Here is a 20,881-nt window from a genome sequence, read left to right on the forward strand (position 1 = left end):
GTGCTGCTGTCAAAAGAGGGAAATTCTGACCCAGATGATTTCATCTTTTCCTCAGGAACAATCCTACAAAACAATTGACCCTAAATGTAAGAGAAGTGGAGAAAGACCTTAGATTAAAAGGAAAGATAAAAATGCAGTGTTTTAAATTCATATTTGCCAGACCAGATGATAGCACTATTGCCATAATTAATGGCTATTGGGTTATACTGGCTGAATAGTATTTACCTCTCTGCATAGATCCAGAGGAGTTAGCCGTGTTAGTCTGTAGTAGCAAAATCAAAAAGAGTCCAGTAGCACCTTTAAGACTAACCAATTTTATTGTAGCATAAGCTTTCGAGAACCACAGTTCTCTTCATCAGATGCATGGAGGGCAGAAAGAAACTGGTCAAATATAGAGGAGGAGAGGGGAGGGGAGGAGGAGAGGAGGGATGTAAACAATTCCTTTGATATGGAGATGCAAACAGCTCCTTTTGATGTGGGGATCAGTTTGCTTGTGTAAAGGTTCAAAGGAGTTTGCCGTGTTAGTCTGTAGTAGCAAAATCAAAAAGAGTCCAGCAGCACCACCAAGACCATACAATTCCACTGCAGCACAAGCCTTCGATACCCACAGCCCTCCCCGCCAGATGCATCTGACAAAGAGAACTGTGGTCCTCGAAAGCCCACGTCAGGTGCCACTGGACTCTCCCTGACCCCGCCTATGTAAATGAAATCAGTTACCTGTGATAATGAGATAACCATTCATAGTCCCTATTCAGTCCCAGCTTGACAGAGTCAAATTCACATATGAATTCCAATTCAACAGCTTCCCGTTGGATTTTGTTTTTGAAAGGTTTCTGTTGAACTACAGCGACCTTTAAGTCTTCGATGGAATGTCCTGGTAGATTGAAGTGTTCTCCCACTGGTTTCTGGACGTTGCCATTTCTAATGTCAGATTTGTGTCCATTTATTCTTTTGCGTAGAGGTTGGCTGGTTTGTCCAATGTACAGAGCAGAAGGACATTGTTGGCACATGAGGGCATATATCAGATTGGAGGATGAGCAGCTGTAAGAGCCAGAGACAGTGTAGTTGATGCCATTGGGACCTCTCTGCATGGAATTCTGGGAACTGGGAAGGGAGCTAGAGAGATCTAAAGCCACTGTGGTTCCACTTTTGGTTGGAAGAACTTGGCTGCCCTGAAAGCCTCTTGGTAGTTCTTGGGCTATGCTGCCCTTTTCTGGAGCAAAAGTTCTTTTTCTGGACCTTCCACTGAGGCAAAGGGAGTGGCCAGTCCTACTCTGAGTGTTAGCTACCTCACTAAGACTGGACTCGCCCTGAAGAAGATAGGCATTGACTTTATATACTCCTATTGTTACAGCATGATGACATCATTATATTTAGCCCACAATGATGTCACTTTTGAGTTTGGGGAAGTTACTTCTAGGGAAGTTGACAGTACCAGCACAGACTTCCCTATAGTCTTGGCAGCCCCCTCCATTTTCACACAGTTTCTGATATGGCCACATATGGCCTTAACCTAGCCGAATAGGGGCATTGCTTAGTGTTCAAGCACATTCAAGTTCCAGGCTTTATTCCTGGAATCTTAGTAGTGCTGTCTTTCTTCTGAGATCTTGCAGAGTCTCTGCCAATCAGAAGAAACAACTGTGGGATAGATGGACCAATGGATTGTCTCAGCATAAGAAAACCTCATGTATATGTAGGATGGAGCCAAAGCCAATCTGTGATGTGAAGCTTCATGTGACCAGCAGGACATAAACTGACTTGGCACCCCCTGTTGCCATACGCTGAGCAGCTATGTGATTTGGTCACAGTAATGGAACATCTACAAATTCAGAATGAATGGATGCAAACTTCTCGGCAAAGGGTGGTTTATATACTATGGTTGTGACTGCAGACAATCCAGCAAATTAGGGTTGGTTGGTTGGTTGGTTGGTTGGTTGGTTGGTTGGTTGGTTGGTTGGTTGGTTGGTTGGTTGGTTGGTTGGTTGGTTGGTTGGTTGTCCAGTCGGTCGGTTGGTTGGTTGTCCAGTCGGTCGGTTGGTTGGTTGGCACCAAACTTGGATTTCACACTAGGCCTTTGGTCTGAATTGTTAACTGTGGCTTGTAGGAATAAGGTTTGTTGTGATAGCTGAACTCACAAACAACAGTTGATTGAGTAGTTCCACCCCCTGGCCCCAGAAATATACCAGAGCAGTACAGGGAAGGATATCTTCTGTGGTGGGAGATAGAAGACAGGCAAAAAGCAGACAAAAAGTGGTTTACACAAAAGCAAGAGTTGATACTTATTTCTGCTAGGCTAACAAGTTTGTTGCACAAAACAGACAACAGGTTTGTTTGTGTTTGTTTGTACTATCTGAATACAACCATAGCTGCTTGTCGTGAAATGGTCAGATGAGCACAGAATAGTGGTGCTGGGAGAAAAACCAGAGTGCCATATGCAGCTTTTCCTTTGTGACAGAGACTTTTTATTGATTGCTGGCTTTTTATATCCTCCTTTGGAACAGGCCCTATATCTGGTCAATACACTCTCCACTGTGTGTGAGAAAGTCTGGACACTCAGTCTCCACCAGACGTTTCTGTTGCTCCTAATCATTGGGAGATGGCTTCTTCCTATTGGCGGTGAAATCACTCGGGACCAATTGTCACAGTTGCTTCTCATGTTCGTGGGCACAGCGGCAGATATTCTTGAATTCGCTAGTGAGACCTTGGAAATAGAAGACGTCAGGTAGGTGATGTTTTGCAACTCCAGTTGCTCTCAGCCAGGGCTTTTTTCCTGGGAAAAGAGGTGGTGGAACTCAGTGGGTTGCCCTCGGAGAAAATCAACACAGGGCTGGTGGATCCGCCTCCTGATCTCCAGACAGAGGGGAGTGTAGATTGCCCTCTGCACCACTCAGCGGCGCAGAGGGCCATCTAAACTCCCCTCTGTTTGGAGATCAGGGGCGGAGCCGCCAGCCATGTGATCATTTTCAAGAGGTTCCGGAACTCCGTTCCACCGCGCTCCTACTGAAAAAAAGCCCTGCTCTCAGCCATGCCAGCATCTTAAGAATTTCAGTGGAGATAGTCTATCTCTCTCAAGCCATCTGCATTTTAAGAACAACAAAGAGTATTGTGGCACATTAAAAATGCAAACTCTGATTCCAATTTAGTTGTGACTAAGTTCCATGGAAAACATTAGTCACACCTGATTTACTCAACAGTTTTCAAAGGGACAATCAAAGGGACGTAACTGTGTTGCCAAGTAGGCCCCCTCCCCTGCTTTAAAGCCTGCCATGAACTGTGCTAAAGTTTCCTGCGTTGCTGTTTTACTGCTACACCAAAGACTGCTTTGCACGTGTGTGCTCTGATACACGTGTCAGTTTCCTGCCTGCGTGTCAATTACCTTGCTGCTGCTATAGACTGTGTAGTTTACTGACTCCATGTTTGGTTAACTGCACAAAGGACTCTCTTTCTGGGCAGCCCTGCCCTGACCTGTATCTGGACTTCCCAGTGTGTGTTTGGACTGTGTTCCCCGTGCCTGCATTGCCATCTGCCACGTACCGTGCCTGTTCCCTGCTTTGGACTGTGTTTTAAAGTGTTGTTCCCGCTGCCTCCATGGAAGCCTGCCTCATATGGGCCCAAGCCGCTGCTAGCAGCCGGGCGCCTGTCGGGGAAACCTCCAGCGAGCCTGGCTAGGCGCTCCCTAGTCAGTTCCCGCCTGGAGCCTCCCGCGGGCCGGTCGCCAAGCTTGCCCTTGCTACCGGGCAGCCTGCTATACAGCCCCAGCTATGCCCAGCCGGCATCCATGTTCTCAGGCAGCCAGAAGACCCTGGGAAGAAGACTGCTTTGAGAAGCCATTTCGGCGAAGCGGGCACACCACGTCCGCAGCGAGAGCCCCTCGCCCCGCTCTGCATATCTTAGGAGCCGCCCCGGAGAAGGAACTAAGTGCCGACCATCCCAGGCACTTAGAGAATGCATCTCAAAGAAACCTCCGCATTCCAAAGCTGATGACATCAGGACAAGCCCTGTCCGCTGGAACATCCTTTCAGCCCACTTGGATTTCCCCCTCCCTCCTTTGTCCCCTCTTCCTGAGGTGTCACTTATCACAATCTGATTACCAAAGTGGCCAATCCAAGCAATTCAGTAGCCCATTAGACCCTTTGTTTTAATCTGTGAGAACCACCAAGTACAGCACCAGCCCCAGGGTACGTTTTGGGGTATTTAAGCTGGTCTCTCAGACCACTCGGTGCCTCGGCCATTCCCTATCCAGACCTCCTTGCTGTCCGTCTGTGGTTCCAGTGCTGGCATTGGGCCACCCTCGCTGTTGTGTCTCTGCTTCGCTCTAGGATAAGTGAGTATTTCCCCTATCATCGTTGGGAACCAGCTAATGCGAATGTCTCTGTATTTCCTACTCTGTATTTCTTAGACCTTGTATGTTCTTTGTATGATTGTGCAAGCTAGGCTTACGCTACACTCAATACACGTGTTTGAACCTGACTCGTTGTCTGCCTCTTTTTCACTAGAGTGTCTGGGATCAGGACCTCCGTATACATAGGTTATGGTCCTCGCTTAATATTAATAGTTACAGACTGCTACAGCTAATTCCCCATTATAATAAAAGAGCAGTTCTGGTAACAACTGCTTTTAAAAAAAATGCAGTATGAGTGTTCACAGGTAAGGGATAATAAAGTAGCCAGCAAAGATGTTTAAAGTGTGTGAGTGCATGTATGCATGTGGATGAACATACATACATGTATATGTCTGAATGTTAGTTTGCCACAACATCTGCATTACTTATAATACAGTCCTAAGCAGAGGTACACCGTTTTAAGTCCATAAAAGTCAGTGGGCTTAGAAGGATGTAATTCAGCATAGAATAGTACTGTTAAAAAGCAATCCTATGCAGGTCTACTTGGAAAGTAAGTCCTAGTTCATTCAGTGAGGTTTACTCCCAGGAAAGTGTTCTTAAGGATTGCAGCCTTTGAGAATCTGTCATGATTTTCTTATCATTATCTGCGCATAATAGAATTGGGAATGAGGGGATAATTGTAACATATAATTGTTGCTTCTATAATCTGTACTCTTTAATTGATCAAATAAGCAACGGGCTGAGCTCCAGTTTCTCTTACATAGACCATTTCCACACACGTTGAATAATGCACTTTCAATGCACTTTAGCAATCCTTTGGAAGTGGATTTTTTGTTCCACACATGGAAAAGCAGTTCCAAATGTTCACTAAAGAGTATTGAAAGTGGGTTATCCAACATGTGTGGAAGCAGCCATACAGTGGAAGGAAGATTCCATACCAGAGTGGATTCTAAAAGCTAACTGAGACAGAATTGCATCCATATTCATCAGAGGAATTATCTCTTTGCCCAGGAATTCAAACCCCTTTACCATATAAACAGGCTTTGACACCCCCTCCCCACCCAATAGTGTTTGCTTGCAACTTATTTCATTGCCAGCTTCCCACATCTGACTAGCCTCTGGGTTATTTTCCCACTAAGTAAAGTTAAACTTCCAGTATGAGAAAGGAGGGAAGTGGAAAATCAGGCTAGAAACTGGATGCAATCCATGGGACACCCATTAAACCTCTCTGATCTTGAGAATCCCTGCCCCAGTAATTGAGAAATATTGCTCTGCCGCTTTTAGATAGTCATCATAATATTTCCACAAAAAGATGATCAAAATATCGGTTCCTGATTTTGTTAACAATTCCCCACCTAGACACATGATCTATTTTTCCACTTCATTTGGACATCTAGTATTCAGGCTAGATTGTTTATGTTTCTGTTTTTGTTAATCATTAGGGGGAGAAATGATCCCATAAATGATGCAAGTATAGTTGACGTTATTTCCATTCCCAGAGTCCAAGAATTTCAACTTAGGACAGCAGTGTTTCCCCTAATCAGGTTGAAATCTAAACTGTAAGTCAAACCAGCTGGATTCCATCTCTTTATAATATGGTGGCATTGCATGTTTGTTTTTCAGGAAGAACCACACTCTTGTGTATGCTATTCTAGCTGTGTGGACTTGGAGTATGCTGCAGTTTCCACTGGACCTTGCAGGTAACATCTATAAATCCCAGACATTTGTCCTATGAATATTAACATGAGAACTACCCTCAAGTCTTGAGAAGCCAGTTTACATACCAATGAACCGTAAGGGTGAATAACAACAACAACAACAACAACTGTGCTTATATACCGCTCTTCAAGACAGATTAGTGCCTCACCCAGAGCGGTGAACAAGTTAGTGTTATTATTATCCCCACAATACAGCTGGGGAGCTGGGCTAAGAAGAGTGGCTTACCCAAGGCCACCTACCGAGCTCATGGCAGTAGTGGGATTAGAAACCAGTAGAGTGCTGATTTGCAGCCGAACCACTTAACCACTGTGCTTCTTCCTACTGTGGATGTTGTGCAGTATTTATTTACTTGGAACATTTTTATGCTGCATCTCCAGGAAAATTGCCTGAGGTGATAAGGCATTAATTAAAACCCAGCATAAAAAAACTCAGCCCTGCATAAAAACTTGGGTCATAAAAACAGACCACAGACAGCTGAAAATAACAATTCCCAGGCTAAAATATTGTAAAAATTAACCCCTTAATTAAAAGCCTGGGTGAAGAAAAACTATTTGGCCTAGCATCAAAAAGAAAGCAATGCTAGTACCAGGCAAACCTCAAGGGGAAGGGCATTCCACAAGCAAGGAGCCACTACTGAAAATGCCATCACAAAGTGACACAGAGAGCAGTGATTGTGAAGCAGATCTTAACCGGTGGGCTGGACAATGGCTGTTTTCACACGTCTTATCGGCCGCGCAAAATCGTGCAAAACTCCCAGAACGACGGCATCTTCCTGGTGTGATTTCCCATCATGACTCCGGTTTGTGGCATGACAAACCGGAGTCATGATGGGAAATCGTGCCCGTAAGATGCCGTCGTTCCAGGTGTTTTGTGCAATTTTGCACGGCCAGTGAGACGTGTGAAAATGGCCAATATCAGAGGATGTGGTGCATCAAGTATCCCAGCCCTAAGCCATTCAGGACTTTAAAGGTATGAACCAGCACTTTGAATTGTGCCTGGAAACAGTTGGGCATCCAGTGCAGCTCTTTCCACGCTGGGGTGATGTGATCCCTGTATCCTGCCCCTGACAATAAGACAGGCTGCTGAAGTTTCCAGCCCATTTTTAAAGGCAGAACCATGTAAAGCACATTGTAGTATACATCTAACCTGGAAGTAATCCGAGCATGAATCACAGTGGCAAGACCACACTTTTCAAGGTACAGCTGCAACTGGCGTAAAATCCAAAACTGATAAAAGGCTACTTGCCACAGAGGAGACCTGGTGCTGCAACTGCCGAGCAGGATACAGCAGCCCCCCCCCCCAAGCTACAAACCTTTCAGGGAGAATGCAGCCTCCTTCAAGGTCAGGCTGAGTCCTCAGTCCTTGAGCAGTTCTGTCTCAACCAAGAGCACTTCAGTCTTCTCTGGACTAAGATGCAGTTTATTGGCTCCCGTCCATTCCATTACTGTCTCCAGGCACCAGTTCAGGACTTCTACAGACTTGGCACTCAAGGAGAAGTAAAGCTGGGCGTCATCCACATATTGGTGGCACCTTACTCCAGATCCCCTGACGAGCTCTTCCCGTGGTTTCATGTAGAAGTTAAACAGAATGGGGGGAAATGGAACCCAGAGGGAGCCCATAGCAGAGCAGTAGTCCCCTAGGCAGGGCTCATTTTGAGGGGGAATGCACAGGAATGCAGTTCCAGCAGTTCCCTAAAGAGGTCACATGTCAGGTGGCCCCGCCCACCTGACTCTTGGCCATTTGGGCCCATTTTGGACTGGATTGGGACTGAAACAGCCCGGATCGGGCCTCTGATGGGTGGTGGATCACTCTCCCACTCAGCAGCGGCCCGATCCTGACCATTTTGGGCCCCTTTTTTGCCATTTTGGGCCCAATTTCGGCCCTGAATGGCAGGATTGGGTCCAAACCAGCCAGGATAGGTGATGTCAGTGGGTGTGGCATATGCAAATCAGTTATGCTAACGACACACTTCTGGCAATGTCAAGGGGCATGGCATATGCTAATGAGTTATGCTAATGAGTTCCTCCCGCTCTTTTTCTACGAATTGAACCCTCCCCCTAGGCGACGTTCTGGAATAAGCCAGTCAAGTAAGAATAGAACCACCAAAGCACAGCCCCCTCCCCACAGTTAAACCAGCCTCTTCAGAAGGATACCACAGGCAGTGGTTTGAACACCACAGAGAGGTCCAGGAGAATCAACAAGGACACACTCCCCTGTCACTCTCCTGACCAATATAATCCATCAGGGTGACCATCTTTCCCAAACCCAGGCTTGAATTCGGATTAAAATGGGTCTAGATAACCCATTTCCTCTGGGATCACCTGAAGCTGTGTGGCCACCACCTGCTCAAGCCCCATGCTCAAAAAAGGAATACTGGCGACAAGCAACAGATGCCTCATGCAGGAGGCATCCGTTGTATGAGGCATCTATTGCTCATATGCACAATCCCCTTTTTCACAGTGTCTTCTGTGTGGAACTGGTTGTCTGAAAGGGTTCACCAGAACAGACTCTGGCGTAACACACTTCTAACAAGCACCAACATTATAGTTTCCTGAAAGCAAGATGGACTGGGTCCTCAGGCTTTAGTAAAAGCTCATCCATTGAGTGTAACCTAGGAAACTTCACGCTTCTGCCATCTGCTCTTAGTAAGCCACTATCTAAGACACAGCAGTGCTGCTTTGGACATCCTCATCCTGATTTCAGTGAGTCATGAGGTTCTTTATTAAGTAAAGAGACAGCTCAGCTGATGCTCCTCATTGTTGTCTGAGTCTAGCAGCCGGGACCGATTAAAAATAGCATGGAGTGGAAGCGACATGAATGCACAAGCAAACTTTGTAATGTTAGAAGTGACATCACTAAGAGAATTAAAATTTCATGAGACAATTGTCCTGTTGCTTCTCAAAAATGTCAAGTCATCAATGGCTGGTTGGAAGGAGAGGGATACCCAAACTGCAGAATTAACAATGTTCTCCAAAGAGACAGCATGGCATAGTGATGAGGCTGATTCCGCACACGTTGGATAATGCACTTTCAATGCACTTTAGCAGTCGTTTGGAAGTGGATTTTTTGTTTCACACACAAAAAATTCAGTTCCAAATGATCTCTAAAGAGGATTGGAAGTGCATTATCCAACGTGTGCGGAATCAGCCCTAGGTTCCTGGGCTGATTCCTGCTCTGGCAAATAAGCTCACCAGGTGACCATGGGTCCATCACTCCCTCTCAGCCTAAATAATCTCACAGGGATGTTGTTGGGAAGTTGAAGAGGGGAGAAAATGGGATAAACCACTTTGGATCCCCATCAACGAGGAAAGTGTGATAAATTTTGGGGAAGAAATTGGAACACAATTTTTTAACAAGAGAAATTACATCCACTCATACCATGCATATCAGAAGCATGTGCTAGCTATGATGCACTCTATATGCACAGTTACCATGTTGTGTAAACAGGGCCAACACACTTACTTTGCATACATTAAACCAGAATCCTAGAAAATGACCACAGTCAGACATTATGTCCACATATGCCAGGAGCAGTTCATCCAAAATACACACATTGTTCTGTTCAGATAACATGGCGGCCAAGTGTGGTGCTCATGGTATGCACGGATGTATTATCTCAAAAGTTCTGCAAATATAGACTCAATCTGTTCGTAATCATGCTACCCTGAACAAACACTTTTTTATGTACCATGCCATTAATATGTTTTTTTTTTTAAAAAAACCTTCTTTACTTGTAGTGCAACATGTTGGCAGCAGTCCATCCGTTTCATCCAAGAGAGTTTTAAGTCTGCTCCTCTACCGGCACAGTGCAGATCTCTGGAACATTGGCATCAGCTTGTTCATACAAGATGGTCCTTTCCTTATTGTGCGCTTGATCCTGATGGGTTATTTCAAAGTCATTACTCAGATGCTGGTGTTTTTCACGGCTAAGAATATCTTAAGTGTGATGTTACAACTGTACCGGCTCATAGTGTTATCATTAGACTTCCATGCATCGCTGCGGTATCAGTCAAACAGCCGGAAAGGAGGAGTTGGTTGCTGTCCATGTGATCCGAACCATATCAGCCTTCCACCCAACAACTGTGATGCTGGTGGAAGGGAGTGTGCTACCATTCCTCTTGAGGACTCCTTGCCAGTTACTGCTGAATGCTAGTGAACTCTGATCTTTTTTTTGGTCACATTCTGTTGTTTCCCCCCTGGCTGATTTGGAAGGGACTGGAATTACCAGACAGTCTGTATGGTTCTGGCATTTTTTTTCTCTTGTCCACTACAAGAATGTTTCATTCTTAAATAAACACAAGATGAGAAGTTAGAGCAAAGCCACATAAGTGGAAATGTTTTGGTGCTATGATTTAGGCAGGCTGTTCACTAAATCCATGTTGTATTTATCCACTAGGTTTATGCAAAAATAGTTGATTAACATTTTTAAACTACAATGGCTTCGCAAATTTGATTACTGACTGTAAACCAGCAGAACATTTGCCTGAGATTCAGGCTCATGGCTTTAGTGCAATCTAGCTCTAGCATGGTGCAGTACCAACTCGGGTCTCAGAAGAATAATTTCCACTGTGACAACAGCACAGAAGAGCAAATGAAAGAAAAGAATGCCTTCCTTCTGCCAATAGGTCATGATGAATGCATTATACATTCAGTGAATGCAAGAAGAACAACTGGTTTAAAATTTCCTCTCTCTTGGCTGAACCGAAAACTATTCACCTCACAGAGGAATTACAAAAGATCATGCATTTTTTCAGACACAATCAAACAAGACTTTTCCCATTCACTGATAATATATCAACATCATATTTGGATTACAACTCACTTTGGTAAAGGATGTTTCTATCATTTTATACAAAGCCACTTGTCCCTTTCGTGAGTTCAGTTTGGGAGACAGCTCTCCTGTCACAGGCATCGTACTTCCTAAGGAGGCATCCATTGTTGGGCAGGCATGCAATAAAAGGCTTATTTATGTGATAATTTAGAGGTAGATGAGTGACATCTGGCACTCTGTAGTGTTGAGTAAACTTATCCTTGGATCTGGTCAATAAAAGGGGGAGGGAAGGTGACACAACTGCCAATGTTGTTTCCACATCACATATTTCCAGACCTTGAAACTGAATTAATACCTCCGTAATCAGAATGAATTATTTTTTAAAAAATCCTTCTATAACTGTTGTTGTATCATTTTTTAATTATTTCAAAGAACAAAAATGTTTAAAAAGAAAACCATTCAATCTGTTTCTTTAAAATTGTCTATATTTTTCAAGAAATGACCGTTTTGATATTAAAAAAATTAAAATGGAGACATGTATAGAGTAACATTATTGACGTCACCAAATCCAAGGAAGCCATGAAAATCGTAAAGTAGGTTGGATGGTGGGTGAGAAGGAAGCAGGGAAAGGAGAGAGGCTATGGGGGTTTTCAGGAAAAAGAAAGATGAAACAGGAAAATGAGAGATACCTCCTGCAAGAAGTTCAGTTCTAAGGAGTCAACTCTAATGGAAATCTTTTGGCTTAGATTGGAGTAATTCTGCCTAAGATTGCACTGTAATTATTGTATCAGCAACTGACATTCTTTAGCAGTCATTCTTCAACTGGTAACTCCTCAACTGTCCTTCATCAACTGTCTCCTCTCTATCTACTTTGCCAAAGATTCTAAAAGGGGTCTCCCTAGCTGGTTGCAGGACTACCTAGTGCCTTTCTATACTATAATTGAGGGATTCTGTATTTTGAATCTGTTTTATGGCCTGCAGGTGCATATAAATTTTCCAAATAAATAAAATAACAAATAAACCATAAGCACCTTTATAACCATTTCAGGTAACAGATCTTAATATTCATTCTGAAATCCACATTAAAAAACTAAAACACACATAAACCTGTGTGTTGAAAAAAGTTGCCTGTTGTATCACTGCATGGGTCACTGATATGAGTTCAGTACGTTTAAATGGAATATGTAAAAACGGTAATTAAAAATATATATAATTCGCTAAACTATTCAATAATTTAACTTAGTTATCAGTTAGGCTTGGTAGCATACATTATTATGACATCAAAAAGCAAAACTTTTTCTTATCAGTAATGTGGGGAAATTTAATGAAATAGTACATTTTGAACACTCAAAAAAGCACTATGAAATACTAAGTATCTATGTATTGTCGAAGGCTTTCACGGCCGGAAAACAATGGTTGTTGTGGGTTTTCTGGGCTGTATTGCCGTGGTCTTGGCATTGTAGTTCCTGACGTTTCGCCAGCAGCTGTGGCTGGCATCTTCAGAGGTGTAGCACCAAAAGACACTGAGAGATCTCTGTCTTTTGGTGCTCTGAAGATGCCAGCCACAGCTGCTGGCGAAACGTCAGGAACTACAATGCCAAGACCACGGCAATACAGCCCGGAAAACCCACAACAACCAACTAAGTATCTAGTTAGAAGATTGCTTTATGTAAAGAAAAATCAGCTGTCTTAATGCTGTTGTGTCACCACAGACACTGATTGTCATGATTCATACAGCTTGGTAATCTTGGCTTTCAACATACTTTAGTCTGAAGAGAACATAGCTGATTTTAAAGTGAAGGCAGGCAATGAATATCTGAAAATGTCTATTTTAGGACTCCGCCGTTGTTTATAAGAACCTTCCTGTGACATTTTAAACTACATTCCGGAAGCCTCTGTGAGTCAGATGAGTTTTATTTCCTCCTTTGCCAGTCCTCTGAAGAACTCTTGAGCCATATTTCGAATTGCCGATGTTGATGTCCATGAAAGTAATATTCTTGAAGATAGGAAAATGCCTAAGGGCTGCTAACTGACATCAGGAAAAAGGTTAGCCTGAATGTGGTAAGAGCAGATTTCCCCTCATATTTTTTAGCAGTGCTCATGAACTTTTCATTGAACTCCAGCCTGGAACTCACCAAATCTCCAAGACTTGCCCTAGACTCTCACCCTGGACATCTGTCCCAGACCAGATTTTTTTTTTTTAATTTCAAGAACTGGCAAACAGTGAAGAATTATCAATATTTTATTTTCTAGAAAAGCTTCGTATCATCCTACATCCACTGGAAAGAAAATATTTAGAAATATTTGGAAACCTTCCAGGCCTCTTCTGGTCCTTTGCCAAGCCGCATTACAAACTTTCTGACATAACCTGCCCATTTGCAATCATCAGCTCTTCTCACCTTTCCCACTTTCATTTGGAGTTGGTTCTATATTCCTCCAGTGACAGTTATTTGGGGGGTACACCTCACCCCAAAGATCAATAATTGAAGAATGAGATAAAGTTTATTCTTCTAGTGACTGAGAAGGAAGTTTGGGGTGGGTGGGCTCAAACTATGCAATCCTAAGCAGAGTAACGTCCTTCTAAGTCCACTGAAATCAGTTTAGGATTGCCCTGAAACTGGTAAATATAAGCAGTGAACATAAGGAAGTGAGGTGGCAGTATTTAAACAGTACATGTCAAGGGGAAAAAACCCTTTTCCTACCAGACTTTAACACTTTGATAAAAGAGCGTTCATAATTTGCAGCAGCCCCCAGCAACTGAGAGCCAAGCTACAAGTGCCGCCTGACACAAGTTGGACACTTGTCAGCTTCCCTCAAGTTTTGATGGGAAATGTAGGTGTCCTGGTCTTACAGCTTGGCTTTCCATTTAATTGAAGTTTACAGAAACCACACACACACACACCCAGCGGAGGGAAAGGGGGGCGCCCAGCAAGAGCCCCACACCTGCACTCCCCTCCCAACTGCATGTTCTCCTTCATATAGACTGCTGCTCTGTAAACTTCAATTAAATGGAGAGCCAAGCTGCAAGACCAGGATGCCTACATTTCCCATCAAAACCTGAGGGAAGCTGACAAGTGTCCAACCCGTATCAGGACTCAGACATCACTTGTAGCTTGGCTCCGAGTAACATTCTTAGATTCAGGACAACTGCAATCCCAGGACTCTGACCCACGCTCCCACTATTCTAATCCTGCCTCTGGGCCTGGCTGATGTTGGGCTACTTGTGCTGCAGCAGGAGGCAGGTGAGTCAGCTGCAGGGCTGGGAGTTGTTGCCTGGAATGGGGCAGAGGCATTGGCAGCTGCCACTACAACAGGGGAGGTGGTCTGGAGTTCTGTGGAGACACCTGCAGCTAAGGTGCTGACAGAGGAGGAGGTACAGGGTGTCTGCTGTCACAGTGCTTGTGGAGGGTGGTGGAAAGAAGGATGGCATAGCCACACAGCTAACAAGAAAAATTAGGGTTGCCAGCCTCCAGGTGGTAGCTGGAGATCTCCAGGAATTACAATTGATCTCCAGCCAACAGAGATCAGTTCCCCTGGAGAAAATGGCAGCTTTTAAGAGTGGTCTCTATGGCATTATAACCTGCGGAGGCCCCTCCCATCCCAAACCACACCCTCTCCAATCTCCACCCCCCAAATCTCCAGGAATTTCCCTACCTGGATCTGGCAACCCTAAGAAAAATATGCGTTCCTTCCTTCCTTCCTTCCTTCCTTCCATTTATTTGCCTTTTATAACCTCAGCTCAAAAAAAATGGCATTCTTCACCCTTAAAATTTGTGACTGTTGAATATATTAATGCCTGCTTTTTATCCTTCTGGACTGGAATTTTGTAGAGTTAGTGTGTTAAGAAAGCTGGCAATTATTTTTAACAATTTTCCACTAGTACTTTGCAGATAAAATGACTTGTGTTTACTAGCCCAACAAATCACATTGATATCGTTTTTCATATGGTGTTCCATTCATTTGCTAACACATGGCCAGAATTGGACTTCAAATGTGCCAGTACAAATATAAAATAAATGTCCTTATGTCGGTGGATTTCCACTGTGTTACTACACTGGTCAACTAAAAATACGAGAGAGAAAGCCAAAGTGGTATGTGTGGAAACATCTCTCAGAGTACTTTTACTTTACAGAAAGAAATGTTATTACTTAACATTTGGCAAACACTGGAAGTGCGTAATGTGCTCTGTAAAATGTAATCCAGAGCAGTAATTTGAAAATGAGTGCTGTTCCCCTTTTGCCCAAGGTGTTCCAATCTGGCCAGCAGAAGAAAACCGCCGACATGATTACAAATAATATTTACAATGGAATGAATAGCCTCACCATGGGGCAGTTTGAAGATGCAAAGCGGCGATGAAGGGGGGAAAGGCTGAAGTCCCTTCTCCCCATGCTCTGTGGTCACAAGCATAAAAGGCCTGGAAAGGGTCTGGGAGATACAAAACTCCCCTTGCATCGAGTCCTTGTCTCGCCTATCAACAAATGCAAGGATTTTGTCATGTGTAGTGAGGCTGTCATCCTCCGGGTAGCCAATTTCATCAGATTACAGAAGCGAAGCCCTGCTTAAATAGTAAAGAGTCCAGTAGCACCTTTACATCTGAGTAGCACCTTTGCATCTGAGGAAGAGACCTGTGGCTCTCGAAAGCTTATGCTACAATAAAGTTGCTTAGTCAACTAGGTTGTTTATATAGCATATAAATAATGCTGGTGCTAGCAGGCAGCCTTGCCTGACGCCTCTAGAGGTTTGAATGGGTTTGGTAAGAAGTCTTTACCTGCTACATCTAACCCTCAAGAAGGTTTGCTCGTATAAAGCCCGTATAAGGCAAAGAAGTCTTCTGTCAATGGAGGGGTGACGCTGGTTAGTCTTAAAGGTGCTACTGGACTCTTTACTATTTTGCTACTACAGACTAACATGGCTAACTCCTCCGGATCTAAGCCCTAGTTGGTATTTCAATGGGACACCACCAAGGAAGGCCAGGGGTGCTATGCAGAGACAGGCAGTGTTAAACCACCTCTGTTCTTCTCTTGCCTTGAAAACCCTATGGGGTCACCATAAGTTGGCTGTGACTTGACAGCACACACACACAGAGTGAGGCTATCAGTGTCCAGGGCTTATCCCAAATGACTACCTTACTATTTTATATTTAGCGCATTTTAAAACTACCTTTCAACCAAACATGGTGCCCAAAGTTGTTTACTTACAATAACAGCATATGAAGACAAATCAACATTAACTTCAGCTGTTTTTAGCAAAACCTCAGAACCTTTTACGGGTGCAGAAAGGAACAGGCATAAGCAATATTAGCCTTTGTAAGTGGTATACAGTTGAGTTGTCCAGATTGGCAAGGATTGGCATAAATGCCAATGCTTAGCTTTTGTACCTTGTTCCCAGAGCAGTGCATTGTGGATCTCTAGCCTCTGGCCTGTAGGCTCTGGCCACTGACACTGGTTGATCTAAGACTAGGTTTAGAGATGATTACCCACAGCCCCGACCCAACCAAGCGAGAAGCTTTCTATGTGGACAGCTCAGACATGGAGGGAGGTTTGTATCTGTTATCAATCTGCATTGCAATGTGTGTCCACCTCTTGATGTGGATTGTGGAGTGTTAAACTTGTTGGGGAATGCTCGTCTCCATCCGCATTGCTTTACTCCTTACATAACCAATTTCTGTGAAAAGCAACACCTTGGAAGAAGGAGATGAAATTAAGCTGTGCTAGCATTTGTATGTTCATGAAAGTACTTGGTATTCTTTTCCACACACAGTGGATGACCTTTTCTTTAGGACTACTCCATAATACTCTACTGAATGCTTTAAAGTCATATTTCAATCGAAAGCACAGGAATCAATAAAAGACTTGGTTTTGCCTCACTTAAAATGGTTTTGATGGAGAAAGTCTGTACAAAAGGTTGCTGTATTAGATGGCTATTTTTTTCAGAACTGCCTGTTTCTGACGCTTTTGCAAGATTACGATCTGCTGATCAGTTCTGAGATCTCTTGCATTTCAGCAGTTTATTTTGTAAAAACAGATAACATGCTGCTTCCTGAGATTTGGAAGCATAGGGGCACAACTAGATGATTCTCTATTTCCAAAGAATCCTAAGAATCTCTTGATAATTCTGTTTCCTAAGAATCTGGTTTTTCCTAAGAAATCTTAAGAATTTTAAATAGCATTAAAAATACACGTTCTCATTACTGACAAATAAGTACAAGATTCTAGGTGGCAGGAAGTCCATCAGAACACTTTCCTGGGAGTAAGCCCCGCTGAATAGATTTTAGTAGGATTGTAAGTAGACCTTCTTAGGATTCCTCTTTGTGCATGGTAAGTAGTTATTCCAATGTCAGATAAGCTGTCAGCATATCTGCCATGCATCAACTGTACTGTGTTATAGTATTGTGCTGCAGTGCCTCTGAGTAGGTACAAAGTGAAACCTCTATTCTGTCTGCTTTGTTGCTAACCGCTTATCTCCCAGGCAAGGTGTTTTGGAGACGAGTTCCTGTTGAGGCCTGGGAAAATGACCTCAGACTAAACACAGAGACCGAGTAGAACTCCTTTCTCTCCCCCTCCCTTCTTCCCAGGTAATGCGCGCCAAGACCTTCAATGGCCTCTCCTTTCCATCGAGGGGGGTGGGGCAGAGACAGTATCCTATAACTGACCCTGCTTTACTACCCTAGGCATTCCAGCCAAGTTCCCTGTCATAGTATCTTGATACTGGTATCTTTCTCTAATAAAAACATCTTTAACTCATACAGCTGAGTGATGCAGTGAAGTGTTTTGGAAATACCTGGCAAGACATGACATCCAAAACAGTTCAGTCTCTAGTAATTTCAGACAGGTATGTGCAAATCATAAATAAATAAATCGTTTTTAATTAAAGAATATCATTTTTTGCAAAACTATTCAAAAATTTTGTTTCCGGTATTGTTTTGTCATTGTCATTGTTCTATGTTCTATTGCAATATTAATGTACATGGCACATTAATACAATCAGATGAGCAAAAGACAAGTTCTTGTCCTAAGGAGTTACAATTTAAGAGTATATCGATTTATATCAGTTTTATACCGAGTTATATCGGTTTTATACCACTTTAACTGTCATGGTTTTCCCTAAAACAAAAGACTGGAGCATGGAGCTCACTGATGTTTTTAGTGATTCTTATCTCCCATCACAGAACTACACCGCCCAGGGCTCCTTTGTGTCAATGATATGCCCCAAATTTAGACAATGTGTGAGAAGAAAGGGAGATCAGGCAGTGGTAAAGCAAAGATAACAGTGGAGGAATACAAATAAATGCAGTCATGTGTCCTTCTGCTCCATTTCAGTTCTGAAAGAGGATGGAGGGGTTCATTTCATAGACAAAAAATCTTTGGCACACGTTTTATGAACAAACACATAAAGCAGACTGAAGCCTTCCTTTTCTGTTTCATGAACCAGCCTAATGAGAAATTAGGATACAGTATACTTGACAAACCATAGACATTTTTGTGCTGTATATATGTGAACATGGGAGGGGGGGGCGGTGGACTGCATAAGTAAAAGCTGCCACGGGGTAGCCTGCAGCCATATGCCACAAAGTTCCTGTGCTTGTGTGTTATATGAATTTTTATCCATCTAGTCAATAAGAAATGAGTCGTTACTATGGCAATTTCAGCATTATGAAGTAGCTGTGTTACAATGCCATACATCAGTAAAAGACAGCTATGTCTGCCAGTCAGTCATGTAATCTTCTTTAGCTAAGGTATGTGGCATAATATATGGTCCTAGAGAGGGCTTACAGAACATGCAGGCTGGGAAATGTCTATAGTTTATAAAGGCAGGCGGAAAGTGGGGTTGTAGCTGCCAAAAGTCATGCATTAATGAGGGAACCATTTCAAATTCACAGAATAAGTCAGCTGGTGATTTCTGAAAGCCTCTTTATCTTTTACGAGTATGCCAGGCAGGTCATGGGACTGGTATAACTTCTCCTGTATTTAACAAAGGCTGCATCAGACCATTAGTTCCCGTTCACATGTTCCTAGAGCAAGTGGATAGCCTGTTGTCCAGAGAGCTTTGATTCCAATCAGTTTACTCTCCCCCCCCCCGACATAAGTGCTCACCAGGGAGGTTTGTGGAAGTGGTTTTTACTAGTTGGGGAGCATAACGGAATTTCAAGCAGCCACCAGTTTTGAGCTCTTGAGAACAACAAAGCTATACAGTACTATAATTGCCCTTAAAGTAAGCATTTAACAGGGCAACTGTAAGCAGAATTACACCCTTCCAAGAAGGAATGCACTGTAAGTATTCTTTGGTTTTAAGTCCATGCTCAAATATTGCTACCCCTCAAGTAAAAAATAAGGACAATCTGGCAACCTTTGACATCTTGGAGTAGAGTTGTTAACTGAGGCACTGTTAGCCATGTGGCATCCAAGGCAGCTGCCCTGGGACCCAGGCTGGGCAGGCTGCCGATCACTCATTGTCCTGCCTCTCCCACAATGGAGGGGGGAAGAAGACAATCTGGCGCACAAGCAGAAATTCTGCCCACCTCAGCAGTGATACATGTGCCCCAACCCCTTCAGGGCTTGAGCAGGCAGGAGACAGCAGACCAGATGCCCCCCCCCCTTCCTCAAGGGCTCAGGAAGCAGATGGCTTCATCACTGCCTGACTTGCGTAGGAGGTGGACTACCCCTTTTGAGCCTGGGGTGGCTGAGAGCCAAACTACACGATACGAATGACATGCGAACGACATGCGAATGGACTTACATGCGTCTCCCCATTGCTTTCCTGTACACTTGCCGGCACGACCAGACTGCACTTGATCCTGTGTCCGTGCTGACACGGGTTTCTTCTGAGCTCCTCCAAGACACAGGAATGGTATCCCATCATGCACAGCCAGTTTGTGCATGCTTAAACCATCCCCTGTCCTCTATTGCTTTTCTATGTGGGAAGAGGGAAGAGGAAATCGGAAGCAAAACAGAATCACCACTCTGCAACGGCGACTCGGTGATATGGTCCAAAGACACTCGCCAATGTAAACTGCTTTTTTGCTGACATGTGCACAGAGCAGAGCCACAGATACAAGTTCATTGGGGGTAAAGGAGACACAGGGAGATGAGGGGAAAAAACGAATCTGGCCACTCGCATTGACTTGTGTAATTTGTCTAATCTAGTTCAGCTCTGAGGCAGGGTGGGCTGGGGTGTGTGGCCATGATTCTGGGCCCCATCCTGGACTTCTGGCCTGGGCCTCAGAATCACTGAGACCGCTTCTGATGTTTGTGTTTGTTTTGCTCCATGTCTCTGCAGCAAAGTGATCTAATGGTGCCGCGGGGTCAGGGGGAGTCCAGTGGCACCTGGCGTGGGCTTTCGGGGATCACAGTTCTCTTTGTCAGATGCATCTGGCGGGGAGAGCTGTGGTTCTCGAAGGCTTGTGCTGCAATGGAATTGTTTGGTCTTGGAGGTGCTGCTGGACTCTTTTTGATTTTGCTACTACAGACTAACACGGCTAAGTCCTCTAAACCTTTACAGAAGCAAACTGATCTCCACATCAGAAGGAGCTGTTTGCAACTGCATATCAGAAGGAGATGTTTGCATCTACCCCGCCCCCCCTCTCTTCCTCTATATCTGACCAGTTTCTCTTTTTGCCCTCCATGCATCTGACGAAGAGAACTGTGATTCTCGAAAGCTTATGCTACAATAAAATTGGTTAGTCTTAAAGGTGCTACTGGACTCTTTTTAATGGTGTAGTTGATCACAAGTATGACACGATCACAGTGTCTGGAGAGGCCCTGTTAACTTTGCCGTGTTTGGAAAGGCCTTGTTCATATACTCACTTTTAACTAAATAAATAAATATATAGACCCCTGAAGATGCCAAGCAGTAGCCCAGCATCCCCAAGAGCTTTGTAGTCAGGGCAAGGGGCAGAAACGATGTTGACCCATTGGCCAAAGCTCTAGAAACTCTATGGTATTACATCTGGGCAAAGGCAAGGGTTGCCAGGTGCTTGGGGGGCCAAACTGGAGGAAAGGGAGCACAGGTAGAGTCATATGGAAGGTCACGTACCTCCAGAGCACCCCAAG

The 20,881-nt window shown here is 44.0% G+C and overlaps 1 protein-coding gene across 1 annotated transcript in view; it reads left to right on the plus strand.

Moving 5' to 3' along the window:
• TMEM26 (transmembrane protein 26) overlaps positions 1-11,258 on the plus strand; it is a 35,009-nt gene extending 23,751 nt beyond the window's left edge. Inside the window, exons 4-6 of the mRNA XM_054983808.1 lie at positions 2,502-2,722; positions 5,966-6,042; positions 9,799-11,258. Coding sequence (XP_054839783.1) covers positions 2,502-2,722; positions 5,966-6,042; positions 9,799-10,214 — 714 coding nt within the window. The 3' untranslated portion in view covers positions 10,215-11,258. The remainder of the gene's footprint in view (positions 1-2,501; positions 2,723-5,965; positions 6,043-9,798) is intronic.
• Positions 11,259-20,881: the final 9,623 nt, after the last annotated feature.

The sequence above is a fragment of the Eublepharis macularius genome, chromosome 6 (genome assembly GCF_028583425.1).
Source record: "Eublepharis macularius isolate TG4126 chromosome 6, MPM_Emac_v1.0, whole genome shotgun sequence".
NCBI lineage: Eukaryota > Metazoa > Chordata > Lepidosauria > Squamata > Eublepharidae > Eublepharis > Eublepharis macularius.